Source organism: Astyanax mexicanus, chromosome 1, assembly GCF_023375975.1.
Source record: "Astyanax mexicanus isolate ESR-SI-001 chromosome 1, AstMex3_surface, whole genome shotgun sequence".
NCBI lineage: Eukaryota > Metazoa > Chordata > Actinopteri > Characiformes > Acestrorhamphidae > Astyanax > Astyanax mexicanus.
In genome coordinates, this window is record NC_064408.1 from 103,170,287 (window position 1) to 103,193,742 (window position 23,456).

A 23,456-nucleotide genomic window follows, 5' to 3' on the forward strand; every position below is an offset into this window, starting at 1 on the left:
CAGAAAAGGAAAGCAATCGCCAGTGAAGCTTCCAGGAGGCAACTTAAATGTTAGGAATTATCCTCAGAAGAACCATAACCCAGACATGCCACAAAAAAGGTTTTATTTAAAAGAAGGTATGTTGGTATAATTTGGTATTCATGAGCAAACTGCTAAATTTGGCATCGTTCAACTGTCAAGCATGGTGGTGGTAGCATCATGTATTCTGATTCTTTTAACATCAGTAAGTGAGAAATTGAAGAGTTTTTCTGAGGTCAAGTTAGATGGAGCATAATACAGAAAATTTGAGAGAGACATGAGATTTGGATGAATGTTTACCTGCTAAAATGACAGTGACTTTACGCACAATGCTAAAGCTAGACTAGATAATAGTCAGAGCGTACATAATAATATAACTGAGAATCTGTGAATCGAAACTGATGTCCCAATCCAGTGTGACTAAATCTGAGCAATTTTGCCAAGACTGGCCAAAAAAGGGGGATCCAGATGGTTAACTCTGATTGAATCATATCTCAGAAGACAACCAGCTGTAACTGCAGCCAGACGTTATTGGCTTTTTAAATTGGCTTTTTAAACACATGGATATTTGACCTTAATTTTAACTACATTATTTTTGCACAATGGAATGGCTTCTTTTTAATGTTTTTGAGATCTTTTGAAATCCCTGCCCAGTCCTAAATTCATCTACAAGCTTTTTTCTGAAGGCCTTAGAGAGCTCTTTCGAGGTTTAAATAAGATCAGACTCAAGCTTGTGTCCAGATGGCAAATTAGCTACTCTGGCCCCATGGCTCTCCTCTCTTGATCCACAACCACCTTGAGGCTCTCTCTGCCATGTCTGTGGCACTGCAGATGGCTATTCTCCTCCTCTCTCTCCTTTGATACCCAAGACACTTAGGACTCTAAATAGAGATTAGACTGTAGAGTCACTGAATCCAACCTCTACTGGCCAGCAACTTGCTCTCCAGCCACCTTGTGGACATTGGCTGACTGGATCATACATGGCGAGCTGCCTTTCAAATCCATGTGATCATTTTAGGAGCACAACTTGCTTTGAGAAATCAGACAACAAAACTACCTCAGGTCTTTTGGTGGAGGTTGCTATGTACTGATGAGTAATGAGAGTAATGAGAGTTGCTTTTAAAAGTGTATCGTTATCTCCCAATCTCCTGCAGAGGCCAATACATGTTATGCATGTCTAATGTAACATGTCAGACTTCTATGGAGTTGTAGAGGTTTCTATTGGTGCCCTACAATAATTACATACAGATTATACATTCACAAAGTTAATGCAAGTTCTGCAGTAGGGGTGGAGTATTGATAGTGTGCCCAATAGCATTTAGTCATTGTTAGGTCTGACAATGTGGCTGGCAATGGCATAGTATCTGTGTCTCTAGTAGTGCTGCACGATATTGGATAAAATGTACATTTCAAATGTTCTTTTATCGAGGATATATATCGCGACATTAAACAATGCATCTAGACTGATCAAGAGCTGAGTCAGCGTCGAGCACTAAACACCCGAGCAAAACAGCAAAACAACAATAATTAGCCCTTTAATCAGGCATTTTAAAAGGTAAATAAGAGTGTTTTTTCTAGGATTAAAAGCATGAATTCGGCTGTAACTGGAAATATCTGTGCAAATCTGTGCTGGATTGAGGTGCACAGCTTTCGACACGCACGTTTACAAGTAGTGCCTAACCATGTGGATGGAGGCCATGCGGTTACCTTGTGTTTATTTCTGCCACCCCCCTTGTGCTTCTCAGGCAGCAGCAGCCTGTCACTCACACAGACACAGAGACAACGCTGTGTATCTACTTCTTGTGTCAAAAATCAAATCACTGCAACATGACGTGTTTGATTTAATTGCCTTAAGTGACATGTGGACGAACATTGTCCTGTTGGAATAGCACACCAGAGTGTGCTTTCAGAAAAGGTTGATCCATTGGACCTTGCAGGACCTCATTAGCATAATGTTGGGCTGTCAAAATGCCTGTAATGAAGACAAGACCATAGGTGATCTGGCATCTTAAAAAATGGCATCCCACACAATAACACCAGACCATCTGGGGGTGTGATGTGTAACAGCAAACTGATGATCTCACATATGGATTCCTTGTTCATCTCCATCAAGGAAAAAGGCAAAAACAGGCTTTCTCTGTGTGACTTTGTGACAGTCTAGAATTACTACCCACCAAGTTTCATTCCTCAAGGAATGAAAACACAAATATCCATTATACTATTTTAGTTCCAGTTGCTCTCCCTTTTCCAGAATAAGTCCAGAGCTTTCTTGGTCCTGTTTTTCTGTGCCCTCCACTTAGTGTGCTGGCATTGAAGTGGGGAATAAAAGCATTGTTATTCCTCTGGGCAGCAGCCCAAAGAAGAGCCACACACACCTTTATTTCATTACACTCTCTGGACTGACCCTGGTTCAGCCCTTGCCCTCACACTCCCACTGTGACTGTTTACAGCTACCACCTCACAGCTGAACAGGGACCAGTCCAACACCAGTAGCTGTGAACACTCACACACACACACACACACACACACACAAATGCACGTGCCATCACCAGTGCACATGTCAGGAAATGAGGGCTTGTCTTTGAGAAAGTGTGATCTCATCTCAGCGGCTCAATATGCCGATATCTGGGGCTATTTAAGTCTGATTGGTTTCCCTCCACATATTAGTTTGCGCAGTTGTCATCGTGTGGAGATTTGAGTATAATGTACTGTTATTGTTGCCATGGTGACTGAAGTGAGGTCTCGGTGTGGATCAGTTGCCATGCAGTGATTTGTCATGTAGCAGAAAAGGACAAGAAACAGCAGGGCACGCTCACTCGACATCCCACAATACAAAGCTCTGTACTTAAGAGGCAGTAGTTTGCACTTTTCTTGTGATATTTGCTATGCTTTGATTTTATGTGATAGAATATAATGTATTCTTTTTTAATTAACATATTCTAACCCTGTTTAACCTTATCCTTAATTTTGATAGACTGATATACCATATGTAGAAGAGCTCTGAGCTCTGTTATGACTGGTGAAATCCTGCAGGCACTCCCTATATCTTCTATGTGAATGGGTAGGGCTAAACTGCAGTAGACTTAATGGATAACAGTGAATTCAAAACATTGATGTTCCTGCAGTTTGTTGATATGCATGGCTTTATAATAAGAGATTGGAATAGTACCAGTTTTGGGGGCTGTCACACCCACCTTGTTTGACTGGACCTTATATAAGGAGTTGTGTAAGAGGAGCCATGAACCATAGTCCAGACCAAAGTACCAAAATTTGGTCTGAACAAAAGTGGTGGTCTCTGTCTGGATCAACTGATCAACTAGACCATGATTTGATTAATTTTCAGAGATGTTGAGGCAGGCTATCATGATCCATTTCAGCAGCAAAAAAAGAAAAAGAACTGGTGTTTTGCCAAAATCAGACTCCCTTTCACATTTATGGGTGTTATGCAGCAGTTTGGGTATAACAGATCATGCTGGTGATTTCTGTATCTAATGTAACTCTAAATTAATTCTTATTATAACATATAAATAAAAGAAATCCAATGCTAATCTGATAGGCTCATTCTACACTATAAAGGAGTTGGATTCTGGTAGGGAGACAGAATACAGTACAACACTCTGAAAGGCAACTTACCAACTTGATTGATTGGTTTCAATTAGTATCTAGTATAGAGAGACAGAGCACGCCACGTAGGAGATAAAGGTCTTCATTTAATTAGCTTAATTTTATAGGCATTGTCAAAAATAACTAAAATTCCAATTTTAAATAAGCATCAAAATGTAGGCAATGCGAGTGTGTAGTGTTTCAGGATTGATTTCTTAAGGACTGAATACATTCTTTCTGATTTCCTGCTGACATCAGTTTGATATGATACCTGTCAATACCAATATGCCACATCTATTCGGAATACCCTTGGAATGAATATAGTGTTGTGTGAGGATTGATCTTTTGGGAGATCTGTGATGAGGTTGATGTAAAAGGACAGGATGTATTGCAAGCAGCATGAGCTTCACTTAAAGAACAGGAATCCCAGTGTCTGAGGTCTTGACCTTTCTAAAGGACAATGATTACACCATGTCAACTTAGACTTCTGTTTCTACACAGCTGAACTGAATAGATGTTTCTCCTTATCTCCTTGTAAAGGGAGGACCTTGTAGAGGGAGCTGTGATTTATGAATATAACTTTCATTTAATGCATATCTTATGTATACAGCTCTGAAAAAAAAATAAGAGACCACTTCAGTTTCTGAATCAGTTTCTCTGATTTTGCTATTAATAGGTATATGTTTGAGTAAAATAAACATTGTTTTATTCTATAAACTACAGACATTTCTTCCAAATTCCAATATTCCAAAAAATAATGTCATTTAGAGCATTTATTTGCAGAAAATTAGAAATGGCTGAAAAAAAAAAAAAGATGCAGAGCTTTCAGACCTCAAATTATGTAAAGAAAACAAGTTCATTATGCTGTCCTCACTAAAAGTTGTTGCAGGCAACGTATTTTCAGCTAAACAGCTAGTATAACATAACAATATTTTCCAGACTTGCATCCTCCAAGGAACAGACACATTGTTGTATTTGGCAGGATTTAATGTAGGAAAATATGTAATTTCTTTGTAAAACTGCAAAAAGGAACACAAAATACAGGCTAGTAAGGACTAGAGCAACACTGTAAAATATGTCTAATACAGTTGTATGTAGCTAACAATGAAAAGCATATCATCAGAAACCAAGAACTCTAATACAGAAAATACTAACTAAAATGCATGAATATAACTTTTAACAGTGCAAAAACTTACAGATGAAGCTGTATTTGTGAATTTTAAGGGAGGATGGGGAGGATTGCTCTGCAGATGCTCATTCCATGATGTACAAGGCAAAACAGGACTTCCTGAGACTGCTACTTCCTGCTAGGTCATATACACCTACTTACCACTAGGTGGTGCTAGCAAACTTAAAGAAACAGTATACTAAACCCAATACACTCCCCGCCTGGCATATTAACAGGCCACTATACACATAAAACAACACTCCTTAGTCTGTACTAAGAGAGTCACTGCGCAGCATTCGAGTATCACCTATCATTTACAGTCCTATGCAGAAGAGGTCTACGTCTTACAGTTTTTCTCCATTGGTTTGGCTCATTTCTTGAAACTGAGATGACATTCTCAAAATAACATGGACAAATTCCCAAACTATCTTGCAGTTTCTCATAACAGAATGGCATTTCTCATTGCTTTCATCACATTTCAAATGCTTTGTACATGTCTCAAGCACTTAGTACATCTTTGCAAATTGTTTTGTACAAGTAGCCTGCACTTAACACAATCATCCTACATTTAGTACATTTCCCAAAAGAATGCATCTTGTTGATCTATCTTAATTGGTTGGTTCTCAGTGTAATGGTTGTTCTCTTCAAAACATGTCAGCACAATTACATCATATAAGTCATCATCTGCAGAATAGTCTGCTCAATTCTCAAAATGAATTAAGAAATTGTAATACAATACAGAACACATATTTTGGAACATTTCATAAATTCATTACAATCAGGTGAGTAGGTAACAGGTGAAAGCAGGTTTTGACGAAAATGAGTGTCCCACATTACTGGTGACCAATCCATCAGTTTGTTGTCTATTATTTTGAATGCTGGCATTGCTCTATATACAGTGGATATAAAAAGTCTACACACCCCTGTTCAAATGCCAGGTTTTTGTGTTGTAAAAAAATTAAAGCAAGACAAATAATTTCATAACTTTTTACACATTTAATGTGACCTATAACCTGTACAATGCAATTGAAAAACAAACATAAATCTTTACAGCGAAAAAATATAAAACAAAAAACTTAAAATCACCTGGTTAAATACATATAACTAATACTTTGTTGCAACATCTTTTGCATTTATTACAGCACTCAGTCTTTTTGGGTAGGAACCTATCAGCGTGACACATCTTGATGTGGCAAAATTTGCCCACTCTTCTTTGCATCAACTGCTCAAAATCTGACAAAATGTGAGGGCATCTCCTGTGCCCAGCCCTCTTCAGATTACCGCAAAGTATGATGCTGCCACCACCATGCTTCACTGTAGGTATGCTGTTCTTTTGGTGACGAGCAGTGTTGCTTTTGCGCCTAATATACCTTTTGGAATTATGTCCAAAACGTTTAACCTTGGTTTCATTAAACCATAACACATTTTCCCACATGCGTTTGGGAGATATCAGATGAATTTTTGGAAAATTAAGTAGAGCTTAGATGTTTTCTGGATGTTTGTTTTGCACAGACATATGAAGAAGTCGGCAGATTGTTGTCACATGTACTACACAGCCAGTACTTGCCAGAAATTCTTGCAGCTCCTTCAGTGCTGCTGTCGGCCTCTTGGCAGCCTCCTTGACCAATTTTCTTCTTGTCTTATCATCAATTTTTGTCAAATGTCTTGTTCTTGGTAATGTCTTGTTGTGCCATGTTTTCTCCACTTGATGATGACAGTCTTCAAAGTGTTCCATGGTATATTTAATGACTTTTGTAGCCTTCACCTGACTGATATCTATGAATAATGAGATACCTCTGATGCTCTGGCATCTCTTTGTGGACCATGGCTTGTGCTGAAAGATGTGGCTACAAAAATATCAGGACAAGCCTACTAGAACAGTTAAACTTTATTTGGAGTTGATCAGAGGCACTTTAATCGTTGACAGGTGTGTGCTGACTCCAATTTAAAGTGAGTTTGAAGGTTATTGGTTAAATTTGAACACAGCAACACCCCTAGTTATAAAAGGGTGTGCACACTTATGCAACCTCAATATCTCAGTTGTTTATTTTTACTTCACCTCCCTGAAAGATTTCTGTTTGTTTTTCAATTGCATTGTACAGGTTATAGGTCACATTATAGGTAGAAATTATTTGTAGACTTTTTCTATCCACTGTATACATCTTGGCCTGGTGCTAGTTCTTTGATGCTAGTCCTGTGATGATATAATGATTATATAGTCCTGTGGCGATCAGTGTAGAGGATGGCTCAGGCATTCTTCCCACAGTGCATTGCTAAAGAACATATCAGATGCAATGTTGATGAGAATTTATGGCTAAACAGACTGCAGCGGATGGATGGCCAGGAAGGTGATGGAGAGAGGGGAGTGACACAGAGTAGTCAGAATGTTACTGTATTGCATTTGTGATGCTTGACTATTTTTTTACCTACTGTAATGTATTTTGTTTTGTTTTTGCAGGTTTTTGTAATTTGTATACATAGTATATTTGATACATTTTCCTTAGTATTTTCTTTTCTTTCTACCTACAGTAATGTGTAAAAATGTACTTGTAAATAAAAATAGTTACAATTTCCTCAGCAGAAAGAGTGCAGTGTGTGTGGCGTGTGAACATTGTATTCCTTTAGCTAGACCTCTGCCATAAAGACAAAACATCTAAGCATTTTGACTTGCAGTACTTACACAATGCCAAAGGGACACTGCATTTTGGGGGCACTGATGATTTGTGTGAGAAAGGAAATCAGTTTTGACACGTGGGTAAACTGTTTTTGGAGTGATATGAGCAGTGATGAGGATCCATGTAGTTTTGCTGCACCGTCCAGTTTATTTTGACAGATGGACAAAATTAATGAAAATGTGCCAAAGCAATTGAGAAGGATCTATGCCATTTTTATGGTACTGACTATTTATATGGGAGAAAAACTTCATTTTGAAGCAAGAATGAACGTTTTGGGAGACATATGACATTTTGCTGGTTATCTGAAGTGTTGTGAAGAACTGTAAGTCTGTTTGGCCAATTTACCTTTTAGTTATAGGAATGTCATCTCAGTTTCAAGAAATGAGCCAAACCAATTGAGAAAAACTGTAAGAGGGAGTCTTGTAGGAGTTTCCTGCCTCTTCTGTTAAAAGCAGGACCACCTCCGCAATGGGTCTGGAGAATATCTTGACCGATTTATTCCTCGTCACTTTGACTTCCACCTTTCTTACCAGCCCGTCTTTGCTGGGTATGGCTTTCACAATAATCCCCATCGGCCACTGATTCCTTTTTGCCTGACAGTCCTTCATCAGAACAACATCTCCTGCTTTGAGATTGGGTTTTAGCGACTGCCACTTCTGTCGAGTCTGAAGAGTGCTCAAATATTCACGTCGCCACCTAGCCCAGAAAGTTTCTGCTAAGGCTTGCACTCTTTTCCACTGGTTTTTGAGCAAATCTCCTTTTGTGAACTCAGTAGCAGGAGGAAGGGATGTGCTGGTTTTCTGTGTCAGCAACATAGCAGGGGTTAAAATGAAGGGGGATTCTGGGTCAGTGGATACAGGCACTAGTGGTCTTGCATTTACAATGGCACAGACTTCTGCCATAAAGGTGGTAAGGACTTCATGAGAGAGCTTCGAAGGTCCAACCTTGAGGAGCATGGAGCCCAGAATTCGTCGCGCAACGCCAATCATGCGCTCCCATGTGCCACCCATGTGGGAGGAGTGAGGTGGGTTAAAAACCCACGTGCATCTTTGTTGACTGAGGTAGTCTTCAACACTATGGGGACAGGGACGCTGTGAATCCATTTGTAGTTCCTTGAATGCTCCAATAAAATTGGTCCCACAATCCGATCGAAGTTGTTTAGCAGGGCCTCTGATGGAGAAAAATCTCCTGAGTGCATTTATGAAACTTGAGGAAGTCATGGTTTCGATTACCTCAATATGAATGGCACGTGTGGACATACATGTAAATAAAACTGCCCACCTTTTGTCCCTGGCTTGACCACCCCTGGTACGACGTGTAAGGACTTCCCAAGGCCCGAAGACATCAAGTCCTACATAGGAAAATGGGGGGTCTACTTGCAGGCGTTCGGCAGGTAGATCAGACATTTGTTGTTGTGCCATTCTTCCTCGCAGCTTTCGACACGTGACACACCTGTGGATGCAGCTACTGATGAGACGTTTTCCTCCGACTATCCACAGACCGCTAGCACGAATTGCACCTTCAGTGAAGTGCCTACCCTGATGTTTCACACATTCATGATGGTGGCGGACAAGCAGAGTTGCTATATGGTGGCGGCTTGGGATGATAAGAGGATGAGCTTCCCATCTTTCAACTTGAGCTCGGTCAATGCGTCCACCTATTCTTAGCAGGTCTTCACTGTCAATGACAGGATGAAGTTTATAGAGAGGACTGGTTTTTGGAAGAGCACAGTTTGACTTGATGCATTTCAACTCTTCTGAAAAGCATTCTTGTTGCACACATTTTATAATGACATGCTCTGCTTTGGTGATGTCAGCAACTGACAAGCCATCCTTGCACATGTGCCAACCAACACATGTGCGACTGCTTGATGGGTGTGAGAAGCATTGTAAGATGTGCAAGAGGCGGGCCACAGCTTTGGTGAGTGACCTCCACTTAGAAAAACGTTCAAATCTCTTTGAATCCAGCTTGTGTCCTTCAATTTGTGTGGTGAGGGTTGTTACCTTGGAATAGATCTCAACATCAGAATCTGGATCTACAAGGTTGTATGTCGTGTCATCTTCAGTGGTGATTTTGGAACTTGTTGGCTTGGTTAAGAAGACCGGACCAGTCAGTCATTTAGTGTTTGCAAGCTCAGCAGCTGGAACAGACCGGGACCCATGATCTGCAGGGTTTAACTCTGTGGGAATATAACTCTATTGCTCTGGCCGTGCAGACTGTCGAATACGTTGTACACGATTATGTACATAGACGTGAAATCTTCTTGTCTTGTTGTGTATGTATCCCAACACAACTCTGCTGTCTGTGTAGAATCTTACTGCATTCACTTTCAGATCAATCTCCCTGATTACGAGATCTGCAATCTCGACAGCCAGCACAGCTGCACACAACTCTAATCTGGGGACTGTCAAGGCAGACTGAGGAGCAAGCTTGGACTTCCCAAAGACGAAGCCAACTTCACTATGACCATGCTCATTTGTGACCTTCAAGTAAGCCACTCCAGATATTGCTTTTACTGAAGCATCAGAAAAGACGCATAATTCTGTGTTATGCGCCATGGAAGTGGAGAAAGATACATATGTGCGTGGGATCTGTACCTCCTTCAGTGCTGACAATGATTTATGCCATCTTTCCCATTCATCATACTTGGCCTCTGGAAGAGATGTATCCCACTCTTGAGTTGAAAACTCCCTGAGAAGCAATCTGCCCTTAATGGTGACTGGTGCCATAAAACCCAATGGATCGTAGAGACTGTTCACTACTGACAGCACTCCTCGACGTGTAAATGGCTTTTGACTCTCAGGCACATCGAAAGTGAAGGTATCAGATGTAATGTTCCACTTGATTCCAAGGCTTCGTTGGACAGGAAGATCATCCACAGAAAGGTTGAGGTCTTTGATGTCTTTTGCTCTTTCCCCTGCAGGAAACACATTCATCACTGCTGTTCGATTGCAAGCAATCTTGTGAAGCTTTATGTTTGACACAGCTAACATTTGTTGTGTTCGACGCAAAACATCAATGGCTTCAGCCTCAGTTACAAATGATCGAAGCGCATCGTCCATGTAAAAATCCCTCTCAACGAAGTGAGCAGCATCACTGCCATAAGTATCCTCTTGATGTTTTGCTGCCTTCCTCAGGCCAAAGATTGCTACTGCAGGTGATGGGCTGTTTCCAAAAACATGGACACGCATACGGTAATCTATCACCTCCTTGCTGAGATCATTAACTTGGTACCACAAGAACCGTAAGAAGTCTCTGCAGTCTTCTCTCACCACAAAGCAGTAGAACATTTGACGAATGTCTGCTGTTACAGCAACAGAATCTTTTCTGAATCTGAGCAACACTCCGATGAGATTGTTGTTAAGGTCTGGTCCAGAAAGTAAAATGTCGTTCAGAGAGATTCCATTGTATTTCGCACTGGAATCAAAAACTACACGAATCTGGTCTGGCTTTTGGGGGTGGTAAACTCCGAAGGTAGGGAGATAGCAACATTCTGTTCCTTTTTCAAGTGGTGGTGCACACTCTGCATGTCTGTTGTCCAGCATTTGTTGCATGAACTCTGTGTAATGCGTTTTCATTTCAGGCTTCTTTTCCAACATTCGTTGCAGTGTCATAAGACGGTGGTGAGCATAGTCTCGATTGTTGGGAAGACGTTTCCGTGGGTGACGAAACGGTAAGGGAGCAACCCAGCTCTTTGTTTCATCTTGGACAAACTCTCGTTCCATGATTTGAAGGAAGATAAGATCTTCTATGGAGTGAGCAAACAGGTTGTCATCCTCAGTTGTGCAGAAGACAGTTTTTCCCAGGTTGTCTTGGTTTGATGCTACTGATGCACTGTGTGTGTTTTTGTGCTGAGAAGTATGCATGCCATTTTCACTGACACTATAGATTTCTTTCACATGCATCTGATTCTCACATGGAGTAAGGCAAGTTGGTCTACCATTTCTGAGGATGCAGGTCTTCATGACACTCACTCTGTTGAACATATCTGTTTTGTGAGCACCCTCAATACATACATCACCTATTATGACTGTCCCAAGGTCCAACTCTTGTGCATATGGAGCATTGTGAGGGCCATTGTACTGTTTGCGAACTTTGTGTGCTCTTATGATGTCCCTTCCCAATAACAGCAAGATGTCAGCATGTGGATCAAGTGGGGAGATCTTGTTTGCTATGTTTCTTAGGTGCTGGTGATGGTATGCAGCTTCAGGTGTCGGAATCTCTGACCTATTGTTGGGTATTTCATTACACTCAATGAGTGTAGGTAGTGGGATGGGTATTTTTCCATCTACAGATTCTATCATGAACCCATGGGCTCTTCTGCCAGCTGCTTCCACTATCCCTGCACATGTCTTGAGTGTGTATGGTATTTCTGTACCCTGAATGCCAAATATGTCAAAAAACTCTGACCGAGCCAAAGACATGTTGCTTTGGTCATCTAGGATGGCATACATTTTTCTCTGCAGCTCACAATGGCCATAAGGATACACATTCACAAGACAGATCTTAGAGCATGACTTGCCTTTGAAGTTTTTTCCACATACCTCGGTGCAACTTGATGTGATAGCTGGCTGCCCTGTGTCATCACTCTCCCCGCCGTTCTCTGATGAAGGGGAGGAACCTGGATATAACTGTGGTGCAGGACCAGGATGAAGAGCAGCAAGGTGTTTCTCACTCTCACACTCTTTACACTTGATGGGAGTTGCACAGGATTTTGCTTGGTGAGTTGTAGAAGCACAGCAGTGAAAACATATATGGTTCTCTTTTAGAAACTTCTTTCTGTCATCAATCTTTTCTGTCATCCTTCTAAACCCTCTGCATTTTTTCAGTGAGTGAGGTTTGTTGTGCATGGGGCACATTTTATCAGGACTTGCTGTGTTGCTTGCCTTCTCTGCTTTAGACCCTGTATCAAATGATGATATACTTGTTTTGTGGACGAAGACAGGTTTCATTTGACCTAACTTCTCTTTCCTGTAAGTCATTGAAGAGAGAGTGGATGTGTTGAAACTAGGATCATTTCTTTCTTCAGCTTCTCTGCAGATAAACTCTTTGAAGAAGCAGAAAGGAGGAAAGGCAACACTACGTTCTCTCTTGTATTTGCTTCCCTGAGATAACCACTTATCTTGCAGATGTAGGGGAAGCTTCTCAACAATAGGTTGTACTCCACGTGCTGTGTCAAGGTATGCTAGCCCTGGCAAATATCCATCACTCTTGGCAACATTCAGTTCCATCAGTAAGTCTGCCAACTCTTGTAGCTTTTTATTGTCTCTGTTATGGATCTTGGGAAAGTTCTCTATTTTACTGAACAGAGCTCCCTCTATTGCTTCTGGAGAGCCATATGTTTTGTTCAGTTTCTCCCAAATTGCCTTAAGACCAAGCAAGGGTTGTCTTACGTTAACTGATCTTAGTCTGAGTGCTTGTTCACTTGACTCCTTACCCAGCCATTTAATCAACAGATCCATTTCTTCACTTGGTGATAGCTCAAGATTCTCAATTGTATTGATGAAGGTCTCCCTCCATGCTTGGTAATGTTCAGGCAAGTCGTCAAACTTTGTCAATCCTGAGGAAACAAGCTGGTTCTTTGCTAGGAATTTGGCAAGATCAGCTGCTGTAGCATTATGGTTTGCATTTGCTGAGAATGATGGGTTGTTTGGTTGCTCACCAACATTGGATTCCTCTGTCCACAGAACACTCTTCCAGTAAACTTCTGGGCAGCAGAGTTTTGTTTGGTGACTCATGGCTTCCTCCTTGCTATTCTGTCTTGCACATGCTTCTTGTTCAGTGTTTGTCTGCTGCTGTACTTGCTCACTGTGAGAGAGGTGTGTAGGTTGTTAGATGCTACCCTGAGGTGCTTTGTCGCTTCCAATAAAGTTATTTACTGCACACTTGGAGGGATTTTTGCTGGAGAGTCACTCTACGGGACAGTAAGAGTGATGCAAAATTTTCTGAATATGCCTTACTTTGGATTGTTGGAATACATAACTTTAGAAATGGATTTGTAACCTTTATTCAGATTCAAAAGCTCTTTTTCTGAGATTTTCAAGAATATACTATGTTCAAGACATAACACGCGTTATATGATTATGTGAAGACCCAAGTTTATGGCTGACTTTAATGAGTTCTGATTAAGAACTCATGCTCCCAAAGAGTAATTTTCCTAACCATAATGCTACAGCTGCTGTAGCATTATGGTTTGCATTTGCTGAGAATGATGGGTTGTTTGGTTGCTCACTGTGCTGCTGGTCATAACTTCTCTGCTGTGGCAAATCTCTGTGAAACTGCTTCATATCACTTTGTTGGTAGATCTGTCTCCTGTTGATAACCTGCGAGTGGGCTCCACTCTGACCAATGTAATCTTGATTGACTCTGACTATTGGAGATAAAGGATGATAGACCACCTTCTCCCTTACAGGTGTCTGGGTGCATAGTTGAGGTGTGAGCACTGGCGGTGGTGGGTAGTAAACATCCTTCTCCTCTTTAAGCTCTTGTGGAAAGTGATTTAGGGAATGGTGGTTAACGTAGTCTTCTGTTCTTTTTTGCACACTTTCTTGAAGGTCTAGAAGCTCAGCTTCTTTGATGTGACAAGTGCCATCCATATCTGCTGCTGCTGACTCCAGTACAACAGCTTCTACATGAGCAGCTTCAGCTTCCCGTTGAAGATTTATAATGTCACTTTTGGCTTCTAGCTTGGCTTTCTCAATCTTGAGTTCACTTTCCTTTTCTTTGAAGGCCAGCCTGGTTTTAGCTGCCTCTGCTTTGGCACGGGCTCTTGCTGCTTCTAAGCTGACTCTAGAGCTTGTTGATGAGCGTGATGAATGTGAAGAGCGTGATTTCCTGGAGCGAATGTCTGAGAGGAGTGAACCTGTTTCAACGCCATCTTCTGAGCCTTTCTTTATGTCTTGAGCTGGAGCACCTTCTGATCTGTCTATGGCCTCCATAGCGATGAATGGTAGTGCAGCTTTGTCTATCCCACAATCGTCTTAAACTCCACACCAAGTGTTCATCTTTTTACTATGCTGTCCTCACTAAAAGTTGTTGCAGGCAATGTATTTTCAGCTAAACAGCTAGTATAACATAACAATATTTTCCAGTCTTGCATCCTCCAAGGAACAGACACATTGTTGTATTTGGCAGGATTTAATGTAGGAAAATATGTAATTTCTTTGTAAAACTGCAAAAAGGAACACAAAATACAGGCTAGTAAGGACTAGAGCAACACTGTAAAATATGTCTAACACAGTTGTATGTAGCTAACAATGAAAAGCATATCATCAGAAACCAAGAACTCTAATACAGAAAATACTAACTAAAATGCATGAATATAACTTTTAACAGTGCAAAAACTTACAGATGAAGCTGTATTTGTGAATTTTAAGGGAGGATGGGGAGGATTGCTCTGCAGAATCTCATTCCATGAGGTACAAGGCAAAACAGGACTTCCTGAGACTGCTACTTCCTGCTAGGTCATATACACCTACTTACCACTAGGTGGTGCTAGCAAACTTAAAGAAACAGTATACTAAACCCAATACATTCATATTCATAAAGTTTTAAGAGTTCAAACATTAATATTGGAATGGAATAACCTTGGAAACACCTGATTTTTAATCACAGTTTTCATGCACCTTGGCATGTTCTCCTCCACCAGTCTTACACACTGCTTTATTTTTTTTTAGAGCTGTATGGTGGTGCTAGAAAGTTTGTATTTTTCTGAAATGTAATTCGATCTCCAGTTAAGTTCTGAAACTATAAAACTACATAAATTAAATGTGATAAACAAATTAAGCAAAACATTTTGAGAACATATTGAGAACAGTTACTGAATAAAAATGGTACTTGATCTGATTGGTACCAGTATTGGTGCACTCAATCAGTCATGTTGGTGAGTTTCCTTTTAGATCCTTCCAGGTCTGGACCTTGACCTGGCTTTTGCAAAACTTGACTTGTCTTAAAGAATTTGCTGGTACAATTTCAAATTTGAACACTTTTTTCTTCAAAGGCAACAAAGCTGACTCAAACCATAATACTGCCAACATCATGCTTTACTGTTGGATAAGCGTCTTATAATGGAATGAAGTGTTTGGTTTTCACAAAGAATAACTCTTTATATCTAAACCAACATTGGATTCCTCTGTCCACAGAACACTCTTCCAGTAAACTTCTGGGCAGCAGAGTTTTGTTTGGTGACTCATGGCTTCCTCCTTGCTATTCTGTCTTGCACATGCTTCTTGTTCAGTGTTTGTCTGCTGCTGTACTTGCTCACTGTGAGAGAGGTGTGTAGGTTGTTAGATGCTACCCTGAGGTGCTTTGTCGCTTCCAATAAAGTTATTTACTGCACACTTGGAGGGATTTTTGCTGGAGAGTCACTCTACGGGACAGTAAGAGTGATGCTAAATTTTCTGAATATGCCTTACTTTGGATTGTTGGAATACATAACTTTAGAAATGGATTTGTAACCTTTATTCAGATTCAAAAGCTCTTTTTCTGAGATTTTCAAGAATATACTATGTTCAAGACATAACACGTGTTATATGATTATGTGAAGACCCAAGTTTATGGCTGACTTTAATGAGTTCTGATTAAGAACTCATGCTCCCAAAGAGTAATTTTCCTAAAAAATATAAAATAATATATAAAATGCTAGAACTGTCCTCAACAAATGAATGTAAAATTGTAATATTTTGTATTTTGTTTATACTCCTTAGTTCTCCTTAGATCTCCATGAATGTCCGAAAATGTACATAATCACTTTCCAAGTCTAATATATACAGAAATGCACAACATCGGCAAGTGTTCTCAATTGTTCTTCTGATACGAAAATATAATAGACAATTATAATATGAATCCATAAATATTCAAATAATACACTGATGTTTTGAATTATACTAGTTCCTGTCCCACGACTTTCGCCACGTTTCATGAAACCTAAAGAATTCCCCATATGGGTGTGGGCCCTCCTACACTGAAAACATATGTGATTTTTTTGGCGCTTGTCTATTCACAAGGACAGTTCCAACCAGACACTGCCAGTCATGATCACCCACTGTTCTTTGTACACACATGACCATGTGGATCGATGCATGCTAAAAGTCACAAAGCACAACTGCATCCATGTGCATATATTCACATGTCCTTGTCATGAGTATGGTGTCAAGCACTCAGCCACACTCACAAGATAACACCTCAAAACATACATAGGTTTGGGCATTCCCAGGTTGCCCCTGAGGGACACTTTGTAAATAGCTTACATACTGCTATCTAATGATTATTGGTATGTCAGTGTATTTTAATTCATATTCATATATTTTATTTTATCCGGTCTGATGTTCTTTAATTTTTCTTAGTTTTTATTTATTTATTATTATTTTATTTAATGTCAACTCGTGAGTTAGTATTCATGGCCTCGCCCACAATGGTTCGTGACCGCCCACAGCCAAAGCTGAAGTCCTAGTCTTAGAGTCTCTGTAAAATGCGAAATCCACAGGAGATCCTACGTTAACACACAGAGATGGGTAGTCCAAGTCCAGAAAGTAATAATCCACTCTAGGGTTTTGTTCCAACTGCTTGGACGGCTCTGCTGCAGCTCAGCCAACAAAACCCCTGAGTGGATTTTTATTTTCTGGACCTGGACTACCCACCTCTGTCTGTTTACATTGGATCTCCAGTGGATTTTGTGTTTTACAGAGACTTTAAGACTAGGTCAGTGGCTGACCAGCATTTAGCAGGGCATTACACATCTTGTAAAGTAACATATCAAGAAATACAGAAATGTGATTACAGGACAAAGAATCAGGCAAAATATTAAACATAAAAAATGCAGAATAAAGAACCCCAGTGAGAACGGAGGCAAGGAAAAGGGGGAGGACCCTGCTACCACTGGTCAGACAACTTTTAAATGAATTTTAAAAAGTATTTTATACATCCACATAGGTCTTATATATTCTGGTGTATAGAAGCACCAGTAATGGAAGCAGTTCATGTGAGTTCATGTGAACTTGGATGTAATCTATAGTGTGAGAGTGAGACGGACAATGGGCAGCTGATCTGTGGTGGGTGATGGAGAAGGCTGACTTCAGAAACTACATATGACATTGTTATAAGTGTGTCTCAGTGCTGTTAGCCAATCAGAGGTGATATGTTTGCAAGTATGAATATTAATATTTCAAGTACTTTAGTATTTTAGTGTACCTGGCTCTGGAATTTTGTTATTTTGAAGCTGAGCTAGGCCTGTGTGTCAGTCTCTCTCTCTCTCTCTCTCTATAACCCAGAGGGATATAAATCCCATTTCACATCTGCCATCCACTCCATATTTCTTACGCAGTGGATCTGGTCAGAGAGTGAGCCTGAGTTCCCCAAGGACACAGTGACACCATGATAGTTGTGACGTCTTGACACCCCAGATTACTCATGTGTGATGCGCACACAGACACACAACCTCGCAAGGCCTTTCCTCTTGAAAGGTGAAAGCTAAATGTGTGCACTGGCTGCTCTGTGACTGTGAGATTTTGCTACATTTGGGATTGCACTCCGACAGACTGAAAACGTGTCTGTAAACTCTGTGAAAGGAGGTGTTGACGGACTTGCAAGATGAACTAAACTGGCAGTTTAACTCTCTGTGCCTGTACTTCAGGAATACATGTAGTTTGAAGTGTTATAAAAAAAACACTTATACGCTAATTTTACTTTGTTGGCAAGATGTGCATTCCTGTTTGTCCATTTGGAAGAAAAATACAACCATAATTGTGTTCAATATATTATTAAAATTCAAGACAAATGTAGGATATAATCTATATAAAGATTGATGTCACATCTTATAAAATAACAATGGCAGTTTAAGCTGTTTCTAACCACTGTGTATTTTTTGTGTGTTTGTTCCCTCAGAGAACCATGAGCACTGTGGAGGAAGAGCCGGACCACATGATACCATGAAGAGAAGCCTGCAGGTCCTGCCTCGCCAGCTGCTGAGTATGTTTCTCGATCTTACTCAATTATTGTTATTATATTTATTTATATATTATTTGTAATTATTTATTTTTACTACATTTTGTTACTTTCATTGTTTTGTGCATAAAGTGCTGCATCAATATGAACAAAACATTCTAAAAAATTGCATTGTAAGTCACTTGTATGTTACGTTTGGGATAAAGTTGCAATATGATAAATTAAAAATATAATTTTTAATATCCTGACAGTTTAGGATTGGTCTGAAAAACTCTGGTGCTGTGTTTACATTGATAATAGATTGTCCAGTCAGTCTAACAGAGTTTAAGTCCAGGTTCACCAGGATATATCAAGTTAAATGAAGAAATATTTAAGATTCTGTAAAGAGTCTATCATCTTTTTCTCTGAATGTTTGATCACCAGAGGCTTTCACACAAACTTGTGGAGTCTATGCCACCTTAAATGTATACTTTCCTTAAAGCAATGAAGGAACACACCACCAAATATTTAGATAGTTCTGAAAACTATAGTAACATTTATATAAAAATTCTACTCATTTCAGATTTTTTATGCTGGCATTATCATTTATAATAAATTAATAATAGATTTGTCCTAGTGTTCTAGACTTGTGGAGCTTACTGTACTGTATTCGTTAACCTTTTAAACATTTGGTTTATTAGACTTTTATTAATTTAATTATTTGGTTTATCCCAGTTTAGCAGTATATTTTGTGGCATCCCTCACTGTTCGATTGCAGGGTATTTTAGAGAGAACTGCAGTTATGTTACTGAAGAAATGAACTGTATGCAAATGTACAGGTGGAGTCAAATTGCCTGAAAAGGTGTGCAGTAAACAGATTTCAGACCTTTTTTTTAACCTTTTTTTTAGTTTTATCTTTTACATCTTTATCTTTTACCTGTTTAATAAGTTAATAAATAAAACACATGAAATACTGTATATTAACAAAATACTTTATATCTAAAGTCACACTTTAAAAAATTGCTATTATGTACTGAATAAAGCAGAAAATACAAACAAAATGAAAGAATACTCAAGTATTTTAATGCATCTGACTAGCTCTGGTATTTTGTTATTTTATATATACATACGTATATATTTAAAAAATATTTATACCAGCTAACTGGTCCTTACATAGTTTGGTTACAGTTTTATATCCTCTTTTTGTAAATTACCAGGTTAGGTAAAACAAAAGATCTATTTAAACGAATGAGAACAAATAAAAACAAGCTTAAATTAATTCATTTTAAAGTACTGCCAATTGTGGTAGCACGGCCAGCATTGCTTAGTCCTTTTCCAGCTTGTGAAAAATACATTAGCAAATATCCATTGATCTGATGTTGATGATTCTAAAAAAAAAGTATCGTATGAAAATCAATTCTGATTTTAATGGTCATCCATACTCTTAAAATATATATTTTTGTGATATATTTTAACAACCACTATTAAAATAACACTAAACTAGCAAATATTGTTCAGTGTTACATTCACTAAAGACAAGCAAAAAAAACAAAAAAACAATAAAAGCTATATGACGTGTGCAAAAAAAAACTTTAGGTAATTAAGATACAGACATGATGGAGCTTGACCTGATCCAGATTGTTATTAGCACACTTTTAAGCCGTAATGCACCTTTAATAGATCATCTGACCTTTGTAATAATCAGCACTAGCACTCAGCGAGCTAGCAGCAAGCACTCACTGCTCATCCACTCTAGAGCCTGCATTACATTTAGCTCTCCAAGCGTAGCAGCACTGGGTGCGCGTGCTGGAACCGATCCAAAATGAAAAGTGTGAAATGTAGCAGGAACATGAGGTCAGGTAAAGTAAAGTAGCTCTCTGGTATAAATGTGCTTTTAGGAGATGCCCTGTCGTCCGCCTCGTCTCAGTTATAGGAGAATGCATCTGTGAGGACGCCCGTAAGAGCTGGTAATTGAAAGAGACTGTGCCTCAAGTTAAAAGGAGGAGTTATGAATGTTACTTCAGCTCAGGTGCATTTCTTTCACTCAATCATGCTATCCTGGGTCTGTCCTTGATGGAATTTGGCTGGGAAAATATGCTCCAGCACCTGGAGTGAGTGTTCAAGCCTATTTTTCATTCATGTGTGAGGCGGGTTTCACAGCTGAAGCCTGCTCTTTACAGCTGTTGTGCAGAAATGGTTAGACCAGCACTGAGTGATATATTGTCTTTACCACTGTTGGAGTCTATACCGTGTTTGGGGTCTATACCAGAGACGTCATACAGCCACTGACTGCACTACTTTTTATGGATAAATACCTGCAGTTCAAAAAAAGAGACAATCTGTTTGCTGGTTGTGCTGAGAGCAGAGGAGGGTCAGCATGCTAGCAGGGAAGCCCCCCTCAATGTGGAGATTTGCGCAAGCCATACAAAGCCTGTGCATCATATTGAGACATGACCAAACACTACAAACTATTAATGAGATTTTTATCAGATGTAATCAGTAAAATATATTTTTGACCTTTAGTTTTTAGTATTTCATTCCCTCCTCATTTAAATAAATAGGTGTCTGGTATTACATGACAGGAAATAACTGCTGTTGTTTTGTAAAGATGGCCGCAGAATGAACTTGCCTATAAGGACTGTTCAGGGGTTCAGTTAAAATAAAAAAAATTCTACATTTTCCAGTGCCTGCACACATACAGTTAGAAATCTGGAGTGCCTACCATCCCACAAACTTTGTAATAAGTTAAACCTGTCAGTTATTTTTTTTATGGAGGCTGCCTAAATCTGGAATTCAACATATTTTTCTGATTTGGTTCCCCTTACTACATCACAAGAGGTAACAACATATAAGTAATATCAGTGTAATATGTAATGTGACACCTTCACATAAAGATTTTTTTGATGCCATCGTTCAAGTTACAGTCAGCAAAAACCTGCGACCAAATGAACTGGCTCTGCTTACCTTATTGCCCTAATAAGCACTGGTTTTGCACGTCTTGTTAGCATTAGCAATAGCTTTGAGAAGTAGTGGCATGAGAGATGCTAACACAACAACCTCTTGGTGTTTTTCAGCTTTGTACTGAATTTAATGTATTGTTAGACTGTTCCTTGGTTTGCTTTAGGTTTTGCTTTGTGAAGTTTCGTAACTCTGCTAGACTCCCCTAGCTTCAGCTTAGCATGATGTGCTGTTCCTGGTCTATGGTTCCATGATGAATATTTTTGTTTCTTATAGAGTGTTTTTTAGAAAAGGTCTGTGGCAACATGGAGAATCTGATGTACTATAGTTAACCATCATTTGTTGGTAGTAGTCCTGAGTTCTGTTGCTTTTAATGCTAAACCTTAAGCAAAAAAGGGTCTTCTTTTGAATTGTTATGTGTTTTCACATTTTTTCCCATTTTCTCCCCAATTTAAACAGCCAATTACCCAACCCACTCATTAGGACTCCCTCTATCACTTGTGATGCCCCAACACCAGGAGGGTGATGACTAGCACATGCCTCCTCAGACACATGTGAAGTCAGACACCACCTCTTTTTGAACTGCTGCTGATGCAGCATTGCCGAGTAGCATCACAGCGCTCAGTTCTGATACATCAGCTCACAAATGCCTTGTGCTGAACGACATCACCCTAGCAGTGATGAGGGGACATAGAGCCATCTACCTACCCAGAGGGAGCAAAGCCAATTGTGCTCTCTCAGGGCTCCGGTAGTCGATGGTAAGCTACATGAACAGGATTCGAACTGGAGATCTCCTGAGCATAGTGGCAGCGCTTATCCCGCTGGTCCACACAGAGCTGTTGTGTGTTTTTAATAGAAGATAAAAAGGCATGGCTGTTCTCTTTCTTCGCAAAAGATTTTTGCTGATCTAAAAATTCCTATTGTTTTTCATACGATTAGCAGCTTCTGACTATTATATTAATATGTTGCTAGTTTAGAAATATCATGTTCGCCCAATGTTTTTTTTTTTTAACCACTTTATCATCAGATGATCCATGTTTATTACAGGGGCATAGCAAACAGCCTAGAAACCATTGAGTAGGATAGATCAATACTTTGCTTTATTCAAAGCTTTTAGGGTGTTTTTTTGGTATTGAACACTTTGAGCTTTTGCCTTAATCAATTCTTCAGGGGAACCTCACATTTTAAAAACAGCAAAACAACAAACTTGAAAAAGAGGAAAGCTTTTGCCGTCTGTTATTTGTTTCTGATTTTCATGAGTAGATGAAGGCTCTCTGCCCACTTCTTGTTTTCTTTCAGTTTTGAATGTTTCTGTTCATCTGTGTGGACATCAACAGTGTCAGTACAGTTTGTCCTGGGTGAATTGTTCTTCACAAAAAAGGCTGCTTTCCCTGAAGCGCAGACTGCATTGTGAGACTGCTTTACGAAACGCTTCTCAGGGACGTCAAATAACAATCACAACTTGGTAGAAGGTCCTCTACAAAACCCCAGCGGATGGTTGGCCGCTCCTGTGACAACATTACATTGAGTTTCTGAATGTTCCCGAATGGAAAGATCCATTCTTGTTATGCGATAGCATTTTTCCTCAGCCCTTGCAGCTCAAGTCCAGCTATCCCCTTGGTGTATGAACTTCCTGTTCAAAGTCTGTACTTCCTGTGAGACCAAACTCAAGGCTTTGGAATGTATCGGTGCCTCTATGATGCTAATTATGCCAAACTAGCTTCCCGGTAAACAAATCAAGCATGGCCGCATAGTCTTTTATGCGCGTCCTGAAAGCCGCCCTGATGGGATACACAGGCCTGAAGTTCAAACACTTCTGCAGGACCAACAGAACTCAAAGCACAAACAGGAAGCTGTTATCGGAATGGCGTAATGCTTTCCACCTTATCTGTGAGCTCACATCTGTCCCACCCAAGCCCCTCCCTCACCTCAGGAAGTGGCACATTTACTTCACAGTCCTCCGAGTCTGCCACTGTCTCTTAACTTCACTGCCAAACAGGGACTGATGGAATGTGTCTGTTTGTGCGATTCATTGTTAAGATTTCGTTCGCATTTATAGCTCAGCACAGACCTTTGTACAATATGTCAGCACCAGAAATCTCTGGTGAAATGGC

The 23,456-nt window shown here is 39.8% G+C and overlaps 2 protein-coding genes across 4 annotated transcripts in view; one reads left to right on the top strand and one right to left on the bottom strand.

Moving 5' to 3' along the window:
• The window catches only part of tmem108 (transmembrane protein 108), a 117,327-nt gene that overhangs the window by 61,822 nt on the left and 32,049 nt on the right, over nucleotides 1-23,456 (top strand). For all 3 annotated transcript variants that reach the window (XM_049463290.1, XM_007258600.4, XM_007258601.4), the window contains exon 3: nucleotides 18,346-18,429. In XM_049463290.1, coding sequence (XP_049319247.1) covers nucleotides 18,390-18,429 — 40 coding nt within the window. In that variant the 5' untranslated portion in view covers nucleotides 18,346-18,389. The remainder of the gene's footprint in view (nucleotides 1-18,345; nucleotides 18,430-23,456) is intronic.
• LOC125799519 (uncharacterized) lies at nucleotides 1,209-10,400 on the bottom strand. The gene is made up of 3 exons (XM_049476446.1): nucleotides 9,783-10,400; nucleotides 7,857-9,551; nucleotides 1,209-1,247 (listed from the first exon to the last, which is right to left on the bottom strand). The coding sequence occupies exons 1-3, from the start codon at nucleotides 10,398-10,400 to the stop codon at nucleotides 1,209-1,211; spliced, it is 2,352 nt and encodes a 783-aa protein (XP_049332403.1).

Bases quoted from the DNA above. Each gene is read 5' to 3' on its own strand.
- LOC125799519 (XM_049476446.1), bottom strand. From the start codon at position 10,400: ATGAATGTGTTTCCTGCAGGGGAAAGAGCAAAAGACATCAAAGACCTC. The intron at 9,552-9,782 runs GTAAGATTCTAC...TTCTTAACCAAG, and splicing joins TTGATCTGAAAGTGAATGCA to CCAACAAGTTCCAAAATCAC. The intron at 1,248-7,856 runs GTTTGGCTCATT...TAATTATTGTAG, and splicing joins CTTACAGTTTTTCTCAATTG to GGCACCAATAGAAACCTCTA.